The 17,576-nt window shown below is 47.9% G+C and overlaps 1 protein-coding gene across 1 annotated transcript in view; it reads right to left on the bottom strand.

The window, feature by feature from the left end:
* Window positions 1-17,576, bottom strand: part of LOC311239840 (syntaxin-binding protein 4) — a gene marked incomplete at both ends in the record, with an annotated part of 344,479 nt that overhangs the window by 38,490 nt on the left and 288,413 nt on the right. Inside the window, 2 exons of the mRNA XM_084328288.1 lie at window positions 4,799-4,891; window positions 16,115-16,242. Of these exons, the coding sequence (XP_084184414.1) occupies window positions 4,799-4,891; window positions 16,115-16,242 (221 nt within the window). The remainder of the gene's footprint in view (window positions 1-4,798; window positions 4,892-16,114; window positions 16,243-17,576) is intronic.

Genomic DNA, 17,576 nt, shown 5'->3' with positions numbered 1-17,576 from the left:
TTCGGCAACCTTAAAGTGGAAATGAAGCAGTGCGATAAATACATATTCATAGCATCACATTAGTATTTAGATAAGCCACAGAAGAAATCACGTTATAAAAATAAGCAGTTTCTAAGAAAAAACGATTTGTTGTGTGCATTTCTGAAGCATTTAGCATTATGGGCGCGGCCCATTTTGTTGCTGACGTCATGCCACTGGTTGGGTGTATACACGGCTGGTTAGCTGCCTATAGTGAATGGGTCAGTCAGTAAATAAAATGTTGCCTACAAAACAACGGGACCGCGGTGGTTCTGTTTGTATTGCTCCTGGCTGTTCAAACTAATTTTACCATGTGAGAGAGAGGAAAGCTGGTTAATTTCCACAAACTACCAGTGAAAAAAACAGTGTTGTTGGCACGTTGGCTCAAGCTGGCTGCACTCAGGCGGCGCGACCAGCCTGTTGGACAGGGAAGGAGGATCTGCAGCGAACACTTCATTGCCTCGGATTATGTTGTTGGGGGTGGACGTTTTGTCCAGAAGACCACTAATCAGCTGAAGCGGTTCCCTCGGTCTTCGACAGACAGACCAGCGTTAGCTCTCGGGAGAGATCGCTAGCTAGTTGGCACCAGCCGGGGACCGGAGTTAGCTCTCGGGAGCGATCGCTAGCTAGTTGGCACCAGCCGGGGACCGGAGTTAGCTCTCGGGAGCGTCGCGGAGCATTCAGCCTGCTGGCTACCTAGATCCACTTCAACCAGCGTCGCAGAGCATTCAGCCTGCTGGCTACACAGCTTGTCGGTGTGCTGGAACCTCGGCAAGCTAACGGTAGCTGGCTACATAGCTTGTCGGTGTGCTGGAACCTCGGCAAGCTAACGGTAGCTGGCTACACAGCTTGTCGGTGTGCTGGAGCCTCTGCAAGCTAACGGTAGCTGGCTACACAGCTTGTCGGTGTGCTAATAGCCTCGGCAAGCTAACGGTAGCTGGCTCCAGGCTATTAGCACATCAACAAGCTGCTGGAGCTCCCGACGCTCGGCTGGTTGAAGTGGATCTAGGTAGCCAGCAGGCTGAATGCTCCGCGACGCTCCCGAGAGCTAACTCCGGTCCCCGGCTGGTGCCAACTAGCTAGCGATCGCTCCCGAGAGCTAACTCCGGTCCCCGGCTGGTGCCAACTAGCTAGCGATCGCTCCCGAGAGCTAACGCCGGTCTGTCTGTCGAAGACCGAGGGAACCGCTTCAGCTGATTAGTGGTCTTCTGGACAAACCTTCCACCCCCAACAACATAATCCGAGGCAATGAAGTGTTCGCTGCAGATCCTCCTTCCCTGTCCAACAGGCTGGTCGCGCCGCCTGAGTGCAGCCAGCCTGAGCCAACGTGCCAACAACACTGTTTTTTTCACTGGTAGTTTGTGGAAATTAACCAACTTTCCTCTCTCTCACATGGTAAAATTAGTTTGAACAGCCAGGAGCAATACAAACAGAACCACCGCGGTCCCGTTGTTTTGTAGGCAACATTTTATTTACTGACTGACCCATTCACTATAGGCAGCTAACCAGCCGTGTATACACCCAACCAGTGGCATGACGTCAGCCATGACGTCAGCAACAAAATGGCGGCGCCCATGTTGAAAACAGGGATATTATATTTGATTTTTCAGACAAATAAGATAGATTTCACATTTGATTATAGAACCCTGTCTTACACAAGGTACACAACAAACAAACTAGGATCACATTGCTCACTGCTTCATTTCCACTTTAAACACCGATTCACCTCCGCCCCTGTCTTAGTCCACCCAGATTCGGAGGTTCCATTTCTGGTAGAAGTGGATGCCTCCGATGTCGTGGTGGGGGGGGTGGTCTCCGGGTCGAGTCCAGGAAATTGGCCCCCCAGTTTGTGGGTCCATTTAAGGTAGTGCGGCGGGTGAACCCGGTGGCCTACAGGCTGCTACTCCCGACATCCATGCAGGTTCACCCAACGTTCCACGTCTCACTCCTAAAACCCTTTCTTACCTCGCCCATGTCCCCGCCAGTTCCTGCTGTCCCTCCACAAACGGTCTACACGGTGCGGAGGATCGTGGGTTGCCGGCGGAGGTGTAGGGGGTTTACATTTTTTGTGGACTGGGAGGGGTACGGACTAGAGGAAAGATCCTGGGTGCCTCAGAGGGAAATTTTAGACCATAGTCTTATTAGAGACTTCCGTCAACTACACCCTGAGGCACCCAGGTGAACGTCAGGTGCCGTTTGTGAACACTTGAGCCCCCTGCAGAGACTTAAAGGCGGTGTCCATGAGGGGAAGGGGGTGGCGGTTTTTGACGGAAACGTCATTCAAGCCGCGATAGTTTGACTGTCGTGTCATCTGTTATGATAATTTGTTTGTGTATGCAGTATCGCCGTCGGACGTGTATTCCGTCTGTTGTGTTATCATTTTGTGTATCCCGTTTTGGAGACAGTGTTTTCTCCCCTTTGTTTTCCCTCTTTATTATATAGTTCAGTTTATGTGTTTTTGCTATAAGCGTGTTTTGGAGACTTGTTTTCCCCCCGTTGTTTTTGGCCCACTGTGACGTACGTATCCTACGCTTCTCGAATTAAAGGAGCAGTGCTCAAATTCGAAGATCAACAACTGTCTCTCGTTGTTTCTGTTCTGCACTGCACCTGGGTCCAACACACCTACCTGAAGAGGACAGGACCCAAAATGTATCATTGCATCATAACACATTTGTGTTACTGGCAAGAACTCAGACTGGACACAGATCTCACACACTGAAGTCTGACACCAATCACAAGCCTTTCCATCAAAGCCAATACTGCATAACCTTTGTAAGAGCAAAGGATGAGCAACTGTATCAAATGATTTTGACATATCCACAAAAAGAGCAGCACAATGTTTCTTATTGTCTAAAGCAGATACTATATTACTTGTAAGTAACTAATAAATGGCTGAAAGAGTGCTGTGGTTAGCTCCAAATCCAGATTGGCGTGGACTTAATACAGAGTGACTTAAAAGAAATGCCTCGAGTTGGTTATTTACCAACGTTTTTGCTAGGCAGGATCATTTGGAGATTGGTCTGTAATTATTGAGATAGTTCCCCTCCTTTATGTAATGGAATTACATGGGCTGACTTCCAAACACTAGGAAATATGCCTGTTGTGATAGAAAGATTAAACATATGCATTTAATTGCTCCAATTTATCCTCTTTTGGGCTCCCGGTATCAATGGCTTGCAATGCTTCACATACATCACTAGGAGAGAAGGGCTGACGGGTACAGTGAGAAACGTGGCTCATGGTGCGCACATAGTCATTATTAATACGAGGGGGCCTCCTTTACAAATTAATACCCAGCATCAGCAAAGTGTTGAAAGCTAAGCAAACCTCTTTCTGTTCAGAAATCAAACAGTCACCACTTTTAATATGTGTAGGTAGGGAGCAGGGAGTAGAGAGCAGGGAGCAGGGTGCAGGGTGCAGGGAGCAGGGAGCAGGGAGCAGGGAGCAGGGAGCAGGGAGCAGGGAGCAGGGAGTAGAGAGCAGGGAGCAGGGAGCATGGAGCACCATTGGAGCAGGGAGTAGAGAGCAGGGAGCAGGGAGTAGAGAGCAGGGAGCAGGGAGTAGAGAGCAGGGAGCAGGGTGCAGGGAGCAGGGAGTAGAGAGCAGGGAGCAGGGTGCAGGGAGCAGGGAGCAGGGAGCAGGGAGCAGGGAGTAGAGAGCAGGGAGCAGGGAGCAGGGAGTAGAGAGCAGGGAGCAGGGTGCAGGGAGCAGGGAGTAGAGAGCAGGGAGCAGGGAGCATGGAGCACCATTGGAGCAGGGAGTAGAGAGCAGGGAGCAGGGTGCAGGGTGCAGGGAGCAGGGAGCAGGGAGCAGGGAGTAGAGAGCAGGGAGCAGGGTGCAGGGAGCAGGGAGTAGAGAGCAGGGAGCAGGGAGTAGAGAGCAGGGAGCAGGGAGCAGGGAGCAGGGAGTAGAGAGCAGGGAGTAGAGAGCAGGGAGCAGGGAGCAGGGAGCAGGGTGCAGGGAGCAGGGAGCAGGGAGCAGGGAGCAGGGAGCAGAGAGCAGAGAGCAGGGAGCAGGGAGTAGAGAGCAGGGAGCAGGGAGCAGGGAGTAGAGAGCAGGGAGCAGGGAGCAGGGAGCAGGGTGCAGGGTGCAGGGAGCAGGGAGCAGGGAGCAGGGAGCAGGGAGCAGGGAGCAGGGAGCAGGGAGCAGGGAGCAGAGAGCAGGGAGCAGGGAGTAGAGAGCAGGGAGCAGGGAGCAGGGAGCAGGGTGCAGGGTGCAGGGAGCAGGGAGCAGGGAGCAGGGAGCAGGGAGCAGGGTGCAGGGAGCAGGGAGTAGAGAGGAGGGAGCAGGGAGTGTGCAGTTTCACTCTCCTTGAAGTATATACTTTTGTTGGTAATCAGCACCTTGTGAACTTTCACTTTGGCGAGTGTCTCCCCTCCTGTGCGACCGGGGAACTACACCCATGTTAAGAGTAGAGTTGAGGGACACAGAGATTACGGCAGAGATTGGTTACGGTCCCAATACAACATAAAAAACGTGTAATAAAAAGGGGGGAGCTGGTCTCTTTTTTTTTTATGAATTAAAAATAAATAATAATAACAAAGTTGCACACTGTAAATAGCTGCACAGAGGCACATCCGCTTTTGATCATGTTAAGATATGACAACCCATTTGAGAGTTGAAATAAACGTGCAGATGCAGACCTGTGTGTGTGTGTGTGCGTGTGCGTGTGTGTGTGTGTGTGTGTGTGTGTGTGTGTGTGTGTGTGTGTGTGTGTGTGTGTGTGTGTGTGTGTGTGTGTGTGTGTGTGTGTTGTGTGTGTGTGTGTGTGGGTGTTCACCTTGAGTTGCTTCATCTGAGTCTGCAGTTGCTTCACCTCTGTCTGAAACTGTTCCAGCTCCTCACTGCTGTAGCTGCATTCTGACTCATAGGTCTGTCCACACACACACACACACACACACACACACACACACACACACACACACACACACACACACACACACACACACACACACACACACACACACACACACACACACACACACACACACACACACACACACACACACACACACACACACACACACACACACACACACACACACACACACACCCAATAAAATTAGATAAATAATGTATGAGGTGTATGGGAGATTGTGTGTGTGTGTGTGTGCATGGTAATTTGAGTCTACTTGACAGTGATATGACCAAGGAGGAAAGAGGGGTGTTAATATTGCATTAAGCTGTGTGTATAGTTTGATTATTACTGTCTATTCAGCATGTACACACACACACACAGATATATATACAGGCGTCTTGACAGGGAGCTCTCACAATAGAGGTCTTAGCAGCAGCGGTTAAAGACATCTTTAAACCCCTCAGGGGTAACATGCTTGGGGTAAATCTTCCCCCTTTTAAGAAACAAAACAAGCCTAAATCTTCCTTCAATTTACTCCCTAATAACTTGACCGAAGTACAAGCCGAGACAAGCCGCAGAGTCATGGAGGCTCCCTGCAAAACACCGGCTTTGAAACATCAAACGCCAGTTAAGAGTCTTTTCTAATCCTTAAACTAGACATGTGCCGTCGCTGGCGGACAGCGAGTATTTCCCAGAGCGGCGCGAATCCTCAATCCACCTTCTGTGACCACGCTGTTGTGTTCTGTAATGCATGTGGAAGCTGTACTTCCCAAGAGTCTCCACTATGGGGCGTAGTTGATACAATGCCATGTTATGCATACAGAAGGAGAGAAGAAGAAGAGTCCTGCCTTGCTATACATGTGAAGTGAAGAAGAAGAGTACACGATGCAGAATGATAATAGAACAGAATGTACCATGCTGTAACCTGACGTGCTAACTAAAAGGCTAAAGAGTAAACCTGTATCCGGCGGAGCTAGGCGATTATGGAGTAGACGTGTTTCACGTGAGCTCCCTTCTACCGTGCAGAATATACATTTTTCCCCATTAGTCTTTATTTTATTTTTATTTGTTTTTTGTCTGCTTGTTAAGTCGTCGAGTTTCAACTACTGTCGTCAACTTTTTTCGACTTTCTGCGATGTCGGTGGTGGAAACCAGATCCATGAGCGCTCCAGCCAGCAAACTACCACCGGGCCTGGCCGCACCATCGCCCGGTGTCGGGGAGATAAGCGAAGCTGTGCTCTCGGTCATGACCAAGCTCCATGCAGAATCTGAGACACGCTTCGCTGAAACACAAAGAAAAGTGCTGGCGAATTTTTGTGATAACCTTCATCGAGAGATATCAGAGGAAATAAGGTTGGCGGTCGTCCCGTTGATAGACAAGATGGAGTCGCTGCACGCTGTCTCCCCGGCTAATGCTATCAAACTAGCTGCGCTAACGACGGAGGCCTCATTACAGGGCGAGAAGATGGCGGATCTGGAGCTCTCCCTGCTGGCTAGGCAGGCCGAAGTTGCCAAACTACAGTCGGTAATTGTGGAAATACAGTCCCGGGAGAGACGCTACAACATCAGGATTGTTGGAGTACCGGAGGGCAGCGGGGAAGGCCGTCTCTCTGAGACCATGCCGGAATTGCTGCAAGAAATACTGGGGAATGACGTCCTCCCCTCCCCTCCCGTATGTGAATCGGCCTACAGAGCGGGCAGGACCACTCCTGGAGTGAACAAGGAACCGAGGCCCATCATTGTCAAGCTGAACAGGCTACAGCAGAAAGAACTCATCATGCGGTCGGCTCGTGCCAGAAGGGGTAATCTAAGGCTTGGCGATCACAAAGTGGCCATTTTCGAAGACTTTACGCCGGAGGTTCAAGCACAGAGAGGCGAATACAAAGTGGTCCTATCCAAGCTATGGAAACTAGGCCTGAGGCCCACGCTATTCGCCCCCGCGAAATTATCTGTGTTGGATAAGGTCGATGGTCGGCGTTCATTTTGGTCGTTGGCTAAAGCGAAGGAATATCTCGAGGGGATAGCCGAGACTGTAGCTTGATATCTATGACGGGTGAGTGACTTGGCGATGTGGGCCTGAATACATTGATAGGGCCGACTATTCATGCTGTCATGCCTAGACATGCTAACTGTCCACTGCCCATCCAACTAGCGGGGCTTCCCAATGACTTCTGTTACTTGCTAATGCTGACCTCATGGTCGTACTTGTGTATCGCCTCTTTGGAAGCTAACGAGCTAGCTGAACAATGTACATAACAGACTCTAACGTGCTATCCGGATTCATCACTAGCTTACGCGCTAGCCTCGGGCTAGCTAGCGGGCTGCGTCTAACGTCTGCGCTGAGACATTCGAGACCCGTTAATATTTACGCACTTTGGCTGTTGTTGCTGTTTAAGTGTCATCGGTTTGCACAATTCAACGGTGATCGGGTCCTTAACTAACTTCTTGTATGCTTTTATTTTTATATCCAGGCTGTTTTGAGCTTTGGGCTCCGGTAGGAGAAGATCGGTTGAATATATATATAAACAATATATGATAACTCATAATAAGGTTGTGTCAGGTATTGCTTATTACCATCCCCGGGTTAATGAATGTGTTTAATTCTATTCTTACAAAGGTTATGTCATTCCAGCCGTTGTGCCTGATCAGAGGGGCACTTACAGGTGTGCACTTTGACCATAACCCCACTTTTTTCCCTTTCTTATTATTGTCGTTGTTTAAATGACATCTGTTTGCACAATTTACCTGTGATCCGATCCTGCCTTAGATTATCTGCTGGTATGCTTTAATTTAATTTTGTTTTGAATTTTCCTTTATCCATTTGTGCTATAACATTGCGACGTTGATGCGCAGACTTGGAAGTAGATGGTTGCAGGGTTGATGTTGAGTTATTATATAATAATGGCTATTTTTTCCATTATAGTTATCTCATGTTAGGGCCAAGGCTCACGGTGGTTTTCGACCGATATCTTTATTGAAACAATATATGATAACAGGTTGTGTCAGGTATTGCTTATTACCATCCCCGGGTTAATGAATGTGTTTAATTCTATTCTTACATAGGTTATGTCATTCCAACCGTTGTGCCTGTTCAGAGGGGCTGTTACAGGTGTGCACTTTGACCATAACCCCCTTTTTTCCCTTTCTTATTATTGTCGTTGTTTAAATGACATCTGTTTGCACAATTTACCTGTGATCCGATCCTGCCTTAGACTATCTGCTGGTATGCTTTAATTTAATTTTGTTTTGAATTTTCCTTTATCCATTTGTGCTATAACATTGCGCCGTTGATGCGCAGACTCGGAAATAGATGGTTGCAGGGTTGATGTTGAGTTATTATATAATAATGGCTATTTTTTCCATTATGGTTATCTCATGTTAGGGCCAATGCTCAGGTGGTTTTCGACCGATATCTTTATTGAATTTTATTTTTATTATTATTTGTGTTTATTGGACTAGTGGGGGTTTAATCAGGGGTTTATCTAGAGGGGGGTCGGAGTGGGGAGCGTCTTATTGGATCCATGACTCCAGTGGGAAATGATAGGAAGATGACCATCCTTAGTGGATGGGGCATAGGGAGGGGATTGGAGAGTGGGTATAGGAGGGCTTATAATAGGACGGGTGGGTTAGGGTTTAGAGTAGAAGGAGGGGGGGTTGTAACTGGGGTGGTATTTTTATGTGTTTTATGTACTGTTGTCTTATATGTGTGTAATTGTTCCTCCTCTGAACTCCTGGGATTGACCGTCTGGGCCCGCCTGGATCAGTGCCTCTGTACTCAGCCTGGCTGCACTGGTATGTTCTCTACGCATTTAGACAAACTCGACCATGGCTAAATTGAATATTTTTATTTGGAACGCAGGAGGTCTTAACGCCCCATACAAGCGTGCCAGTGTCCTTTGGTTATTGAAGAGAAGAAATATTGACATTGCTCTCCTTAGTGAGACGCATTTATTGGTGGGTGATGTGTCAAGGCTAGCAAATCGACAATATCACGTTATCTCCTCATCCTCAGCCGATGATAAGACGAAAGGAGTCGTCATAGTTACAAGACGTAACCTTGATATCAAAGTCCTGGATGTGTGGTCGGACACGGAGGGAAGGATTACTATAGCAAAAGTTGAGTTCTCTCATAGGAAGATGGCAATAATAGCATTGTATGCCCCTAACACATTTGATTCAGCGTTCTATAATACAATCACGAAGAATATGTTGGAACTTACTGGATACGCTCTCATTGTGGGTGGCGATTTTAATGCGTGCTGGGATGCGGAGATGGATAGGTCCGGGCCCTCTGAAACAAGCGACCAAAAACGGTCCTCTAAGGCCCTCAGGATGTGGGCCCAGGACACTGGGCTCGCAGACCTATGGCGCTTATCCAATCCCACCCTCAAGGATTACTCTCACCTGTCTGCCAGACACAAAACCTTCTCTCGAATAGACTATGCATTCGCATCCCCTAATTTGTTTGATAGTTTCGATGTCTCATTGGTTCCCCTGGCTCTCTCGGACCACAAGGGGATTTTCCTTGTGGCATCCTTTGGCAGGCTCTCCACGAGAGCTCCCAGGTGGCGTTTTAACTCAACCTTATTAAAGAACGATGATTTCTGCTCTGAGTTCGGGAGTAAACTAGCTGAATTCTTGCAGATCAATGTTGGCACGGTCGATGACCCCAGGGTCCTATGGAATGCATTGAAAGGATTTATCAGGGGTCATGTCACACTTTTCTCCTCCAACTTACGTAAATCCCGATCAAAAAAACTAGAAGGACTGGAAACATTATATGCGGATCTATACGCATCTTTGCAAACTAACTATAGTGAACGACTAAACACACAACGTAAGATAGTCAAGAAGGAAATAAACTCCATACTTAAACAACAGTCTGAGTTCTTGATACATAGGACAAGGCAAAATTACTACTTTCACGGCTCCAGGCCTAGCCATCTATTGGCAATGAAAATACGCTCAAATGATCATTTCTCGGATATCCCCTCGATCAAGACGCGACAGGGTACAATCACTACTGATTCGAAAAAGATCAACGACACTTTTAAAGAGTTTTACTCACAGTTATATAGCTCAGAGGTTAATCTTGACGACTCTAAATTTGAATCGTTCATTGGCGGGCTTGAGATACCCCACATTTCTGAGGAAGAGGCTAAGGAACTGGGGAAACCGATCACCCTTATGGAACTAAGGGAGACGATCGCTGAAATGCAGAGGGGTAAGGCACCAGGCTGGGATGGTATTCCACCCGAGGTGTATTTAGCTTTCTGGGACCAACTGGGCCCATTGATGCTCGATATGATCAATTACGCTATTGAACAGGGGGAGTTCTCTAGAGATGTCAACATGGCGCTGATTTCTTTACTTCTCAAGAAGGACAAAGATCCCAATGATTGTGGTAGCTATAGGCCCTTGAGTCTTCTCGGGGCCGATTTAAAAGTGTTTGCCAAGGTGCTGGCCCGCCGCCTGCAGAGATTTATGACGGTATTGGTACACTGCGATCAAACTGGTTTTATCCCGGGGCGCCTGGCTGCAGATAATCTTAGGAGGCTGTTGCATGTAGTCGATAACAGTAAAGACAATACAGCTCCGTCCACTGTTCTGTCTTTGGATGCCATGAAGGCGTTTGACAGACTAGAATGGTCATACCTGTGGAAGGTACTTGAGGTCATGGGTCTGGGAAAGAATTTTATTCATATGATTAAAGTCCTGTATGCCTCGCCGTCGGCAATGATACTGACAGGCAAAAACTGTTCCACACTTTTCCCAGTCTCCAGATCTTCTAGACAGGGTTGTCCTCTGAGCCCGGGACTATTCGCGCTTTCCCTCGAACCATTGGCCCAATTTATTAGGCAATCAGAGGACATCGTCCCCATAATGATCAATAATACACCACACAAAATTGCTCTCTATGCAGATGACCTACTGATTTTTATGGATGACCCTTCCCGGTCGGCCACAAAATTATTGGAAATAATCGACGACTTTGGTAAATTGTCAGGCTTTAAGATTAACTGGAACAAATCAGCCTGCCTACCTCTTAATGAGCTGGCCAAGGCGGTGCGACTACCAGCTGATATCCCCATAGTGGAACATTTTAAATACTTAGGTATAGAGATATTCCCCACGCTGAGTCAAACTACTAAGTACAACTTCACGGGTACTTATGATAAAATACACCAGGATCTAGACAGATGGTCGTCCCTTCCTAACTCCCTACAAGCCCGAGCTTCCATAATCAAAATGAACGTTCTGCCTAGGATACATTTTGTTAGCTCAATGCTCCCCCTGCCCCCTCCAATAGACCACTGGCGCAAGGTACAATCGATGGTATCTAAATGTATCTGGAATAACAAACACCCGAGAATCAAAAGAGCTACTACTCAACGTAGGAAACAAGATGGGGGCCTCGCAATCTCTGATTTTAAGCTTTATTTCTGGTCCTTCTCACTGAGACCTCTGATGTGCTGGCTAGACCCTGTAGATGCTGTATCTTGGCGCACCTTAGAAGCGGCGGCTGTCTCAAGATTGCAGGATGTGGCGTACTCCACTGTCTCTATTTCGAAATGCCGGCTGAGGTATGGACCGATCATAACTCACGTGATCCAAACGTGGCGTAATGTACAGAGGTCGTGTGGGGTTAAATGCCCATGGCACCTGGACTCTCCAATTTTTAATAACCAGCAATTACTTGTTGGGCACAAGCCGGTTAATATTCCTCAATGGCAGAGGAGGGGAGTTCATACTCTGGAGGATATTTATGATAAGAACGGCCTCCGTGCGTTTCAGGACTTAAGAGAATTTTATGATCTTCCCGGCGAGTCCTTTTTTCTTTATCTTCAACTAAGGTCAGCGCAATGCATGGCGTGCCGTGGGCTCAAGCTTTGCACCCACACCCCTTCCTCAGGCTCATAGTGGACAGGACGACCTCCAGAGGGTTTGTCTCAGACTTTTATACGCTCTTAATTCAATCCACGTATAAAAATGTATCATTGGATACAATCTGGCGGGTGGATATCCCGGAGTTGGACCCCGAGTTTGACTGGGATGATGTTTGGGCAAATGTGGCATTATCTTCTCGCAACCCCAATCACCAGCAAATTAATTTTAATTATATTCATAGGACCTATCTTACACCTAGGAAGCTATTTGCTATGGGACTGATAACCGACTCTCGGTGCACTTTGTGCTCTCAAAAGGCCACTGGCACTTATATGCATATGTATTGGGATTGCCCACCAGTGGCCCGCTTCTGGAGGTCAATAACGGACAAACTTTCAGATCTGTGTGGCTTAACTATCCCATTCACAGCTGTTACGCTACTCCTGAACGATATAACGACACTACCTGCGTCCGTTCAACTAAAAAGGGTTGTCCTAGCGGGTGTCACAGCAGCGAAGAAGCTAATAGCAATGAGATGGAAGGAGCCTGAGAAGCTTACAGTGATTAACTGGTCCCTAACACTATTGGATGTGATTTATCTTGAGATATCCACGGCACGGGTGATTGGGGTGGGACAGGCAGGTATTGACCTGTGGTTTGCAGCAGCCGAAAAGGTCAGGACCGCCGTGTGCGGCTGAGCGGGGTTGAGGTGCATGTTCGGGTGAGTCCGGGGGTCTCTTGGGAGGGGGAGGAGGAAATGTTTTGTCTGTCTTGTCTTTTGTCTTGTCCTCTTGAGTTTAGCTGGGGATTTTATGGGGGGGCAGCTATTTAACTATTTCTTCACTGTTTGGTCACTTTTACACGGTCTCTGTGAGTCTATGGAACACCTCTACAGGTTTTTGTTTTGTCATGAAGGTTCATTGCTCTGTTTTCGGGTTGTGTTCTCAAAAAGTGGTCCTTGTGGTGAATTGGAGATGTACGTTTTATTAATATAGGGTCACACAGCCGGGAATCGGGGCTGAACACTGGGAAAGACCATTTATTGGATAGTACCCCTTGGATTTAAAATTTAGAAGGTTGAATTCTGTTTTCTTTTCTCTTTGTCTGTATAAATTGTTATTCTGTATTATTATTGTTTTTGTTATTTTCTTGTGAAGTTCTATGTATTGTGATTGTGTTTAATGTGTTGTCTTGTTTCATGTGAATAATAATTAAAAAAAAATTATCAAAAAAAAAAAAAGAGTAAACCTGTATCCGGAGTCTTATTACTACACATACCTACATACAAAATACTACGTACGTACAACATAACAATTGCCGACGAGTGAAGTTGAACCGGGGAATTTCTTTATGACATTTTTACTGCAGGAGAAATGGCTAATTTACATGTGCCTTCTCCGACGGCATTTTTACCCTGCCCCGGAGAACCTACTATGCCGTTCAGGACTTGGCACCAGATGTTCACGAATTACATGCTGGTAATAAATGCGACTGGAAATGGCTGGTCCGAAGCTCGGAAGAGAGCTACCCTTCTACATTGCCTGGGTACCGAGGGTCAGCGGATTTTCTACACATTACCAGATACAGGTGATTCTGTGGCTAACGCCGTGGCAGCGTTGCATGCACATTTCACTCCAAGAATCAACGTAGTAGTCGAGCGACACACGTTCAGAAAGCGTGCACAAGCACCGCATGAAAGCATTGCACAATACGTTGTTGCTTTGCGTGACCTAGCTACCAGATGTGACTTTGATAATAAAACTGAGGAAAATCTCCGGGATCAGTTGATTGAACATGTAGCTAGCCCACAGATAAGGGAACGTCTTCTGCTTGAACCAGGTTTGACGCTGGACAAGGCTATCAATCTAGCTACGCAGTTTGAAGTGGCTGTACTCCACGCTAAAGCTATAACTACAGAGCGTGCTGCTCCAGTACAGGCCGTGACGCCGCGGTCTCAGACTACTTTCAAGAAACGGGACTGGCAGCGCTCCCATCCAGCTAAGCCTGCTGCTGCTACTGATTCTGCTTCCACTCGCTCTTGCTACCGATGTGGCTCGGGGAACCACCTGGTGAACTCTTCACAATGTCCAGCAGTTAAAGTGACGTGCAAATTATGCCAGAAAACAGGACATTTTGCTCGTGTCTGCCGTGCTAAAATACAGACGGTGAGTACAGTGGAAATTCCTGAAACTACAGTGCTATGCTTGGGAGCTTCTGACATTACAAAAAGGATTGTATGCAATGTGCATACACACACCTACTACCCAGGCTCAAGAATTGAGACTGGTTGTGGACACAGGTTCAACAGTATCCATAATGCCACTGTCTACTTATGAGAAATACTTCAGTGAAACTACCCTATCTGCACCTACTGTTCGGCTGATGTCGTACACCAAGGCTAGTTACGCTAGCATACCTGTCATGGGGTGCCTACAGGCGCAGGTGAAGAGAGACAATGTCACGGTCCCTGCTACATTTTACGTTGTGGATAAAGGAACTCCCCTACTGGGAATGAACCTGTTGACTGCACTCCACCTCTGCATTAGTGGAACTACTGTCCTCCCGTCCTCCGCTCCTACGCCTTCTACACCTGCCCCTGTGATGGCTACTACTGTCACAGCTCCTACGAAATTTGGCTGTGCAAAAAGCTTTGTGCATTGTGTAAAAAATTTACCCTACTGTTAAGCCAGTGCACCAGAAGTTACGCCGCTTACCTTTCGCGGTCAGGGACGCTGTCTCTACTGAACTACAGCGACTACTGGAAGCAAGTGTCATCGAGAGGGTGGACGCTTCTCCATGGGTGTCACCGATCGTGGTGACACAGAGGAAAAATGGTGGAATCCGCATGTGCGTGGACCTCCGTGAACCGAACAAGGCTGTGGTTATGGACTGTTACCCACTGCCACACATGGATGAACTACTCTCCAACCTGCGGGGAGAAAAAGTGTTCTCCACGATTGACCTGGCAAATGCATACTACCAGGTACCGTTGCATGAGGAGAGCCGTGACCTTACCGCATTTATCACACACGAGGGCCTGTTCAGGTTCTGTAGGGTCCTGTATGGTCTGGCTTCGGCGCCATCTGCCTTCCAGAAAATGATGGCTACAATTCTCAAGGACAGCCCAGGCGTTCAAAGCTACTTGGACGACCTGATCATCTACGGTCCTACCGCTGCCGTCCATGATAAAAACCTGAAGACGGTGCGGCGGAGGCTAGATGATGCTGGCCTAATGCTCAATGAGGATAAATGTCACTACAACAAGCCCTCCCTTCGCTACCTGGGACACATCATCTCAGCATACCATCACACACCCCTAATGCAAGCCACTGAGGATCAGTTCAATCCACCTTCTGTGACCATGCCCCTAATGCAAGCCACTGAGGAGCAGTTCAATCCACCTTCTGTGACCACGCCCCTAATGCAAGCCACTGAGGAGCAGTTCATGTTTTTAGTTTCATGGGAATAGCGCCACCATGGGGCCAGATGTCGGCAGAGATCACATCACTGACGTTGAGATGAATCTCAGCTAATCAGAGGATTTTGATGACCCTGTGAACTTTGCTCAAGCGCCACCATTGAATACCTTTTGTTCGACTCTTTTCCAATTTGCTGTGAACATTCATGGCCCCTAGAGGAAAAAACCCTACTGATTTTGGTGAGCCCATGGAATTTTGAAATATTTGAATGAAAGCTATTGGAGTTATTGCGTTCACAAATATGAATTGAATGTTTGGCCTAATGATTTGCCGAGAGGAAAGGTCATGGGGTCACCAAAATCAATGGGCTTCCTCCTCGGCACGGTGGTGTAGTGGTTAACACTGTCGCCTCACAGCTAGAAGGTCCTGGGTTCGATTCCCGCTTGCGGACCATCTTGCCGCGTTACCAGGTACCCAGGTGGGGTATCTCCCAGGCCTTTCTGTGTGGAGTTTGCATGTTCTCCCCGTGCTCTCCCCTGCCAATAAGATAAACCCAATGGAAAAACATGCAGAACAGATCGCTAACACTGTCCCTGACGAAGACAGGAGAACTTGGATTGGTCCCCGGGCGTGACGGGATGGGCAAAGTGCAGAGAGACATTTCTTTGGCGACTCAGTGTGTGTGTGTGTGTGTGTTCCTGTGGGTCGCCCATCTTGCATGTGTGTGTGTGTTAATCTGCATGACAAATAAAGACTTCTTCTTCTCTAGGGGTCACGAATGTGCACAGCAAATTTGAAAAGATAAGAATGAAAGCTATTTGTGAATTATGATGTTAACACAAAGGATATGCGTCAGTCAGCGTAGATCCATATAATGGGATATAATGAGAAATGATTGCATGGTGATGGGGGGGGGGGGGGGTGTACTCACCGGGGAGTGGAAGGCTGAGGTGTCCATCAGGCTGGCAGCTTCATGATAGGAGAACATGAAGGGCCCCTGCGCTAGACCCACCTCCTCCAGGTTTTCTTGGAAGACATTGCGGGTGGCTTCCACAAAGTCTGCCAGGTGACAAACAAACGCGCACAAAACACAAGTTATACTGTACATGCTTACACAACGCAACAGAAGTAACACACAAGTAACGAGTACAGGTTAGACAGATAGATAGATGGCACTCAAACACACCAATGCCAGTTATGTATGTATGACATACGCATGAAAGGGCAACGAAACTCCAGATTATCTATTGATTTTCACATGATTAACCTACAGTACTGTAGTGAAGTACATTTACCCACAGTAATGTAGCTAAGTCCATTTACCTGCATTTCAATTTCGGGGGACCTAATACAATGACACCAGTGCACTTCAAATGAAACATCCAGTTATTTAGCATACTTGGCTATCGCGTCTCGCTCTGCCAATGAGATAACCTCTTATCTCTTTGCACATATTGTGCACACGAAACAAACAAATGCACCCACTTGCACGTGACCAAGCCACTCCCATGCGTCTCCCTATATTACGCCGGAAATGGTCACGCTCCACCTTCCTCATTTAGTTTCCAACACGGAAGTAGCAGTGCACTCTGTGAACTAGTTGTTATGAAACGCAGGGAGAAATTACACAATGTTGGGTATTCGCCAGAAGTTCACCAGCCCCCAGAACCTTCTCTGCACATCCTAACAGCGCAACGGGCCTGTCCTGGGTTTTCCTCGTCTCGTGACAGCGGACTGAGGGACGTTGCATGCCGGTTAGCAGTCAAGCTAAGTCGTGCACAGGTAGGGCCTGCGCTATCAGGCATTGATACTAGCATGAGTAATACTGCTTGTTGTCCCGTGAGACAACCAAGTGATGTATTGGCGCGGGGGGCGGGATATTTGGGAAAACATGGTCGTCATGACTCTTTTTTGGGTGTTTTTCCAAGTATCCTAGAGCGCGCGGCTAATGTTAATGCTACAATGCTCGGACGCCGTTCCCATGTTCCCCGCCGTGGGCTGTCGCCACTCTTCCCTCCTCGTGACCGTTTCATTGCTGAAGGTCAATCGGTGTCTAATGTGGGGGGTTTTGCTGAGGCTTATTTACCCTTTATACGGGTGGATGGGCTGACGACAGGGCGCAAGGCAGGTGTGCCGTGGTTAGAGGGCCAGGTAGCATCGGTCCTTTGCCCTAGCATGGTTTGAACGGTATCCCACCCGGAAGCCGACGCCAGGACGGAATTTAGCGGCGACCAGTAACATTGCTCATTTGGCTGCTTTTCTGTCCACAATGGTGTCGGGTAGTGGGGCCTTAGGGCCAGCCGACCTCGAAAACATCGCGCATGTTTTTGAGGTTATACAGCTTTTGACCCAGCCGCAAGCTATAACCGCAGGGAGGGCTAGGATGCTGTCAA

Source organism: Notolepis coatsorum, assembly GCF_963971535.1.
Source record: "Notolepis coatsorum genome assembly, chromosome: 14".
In the NCBI taxonomy this organism is placed as follows: Eukaryota; Metazoa; Chordata; class Actinopteri; order Aulopiformes; family Paralepididae; genus Notolepis; species Notolepis coatsorum.
This window is presented reverse-complemented; position numbering and strand designations above follow the sequence as displayed.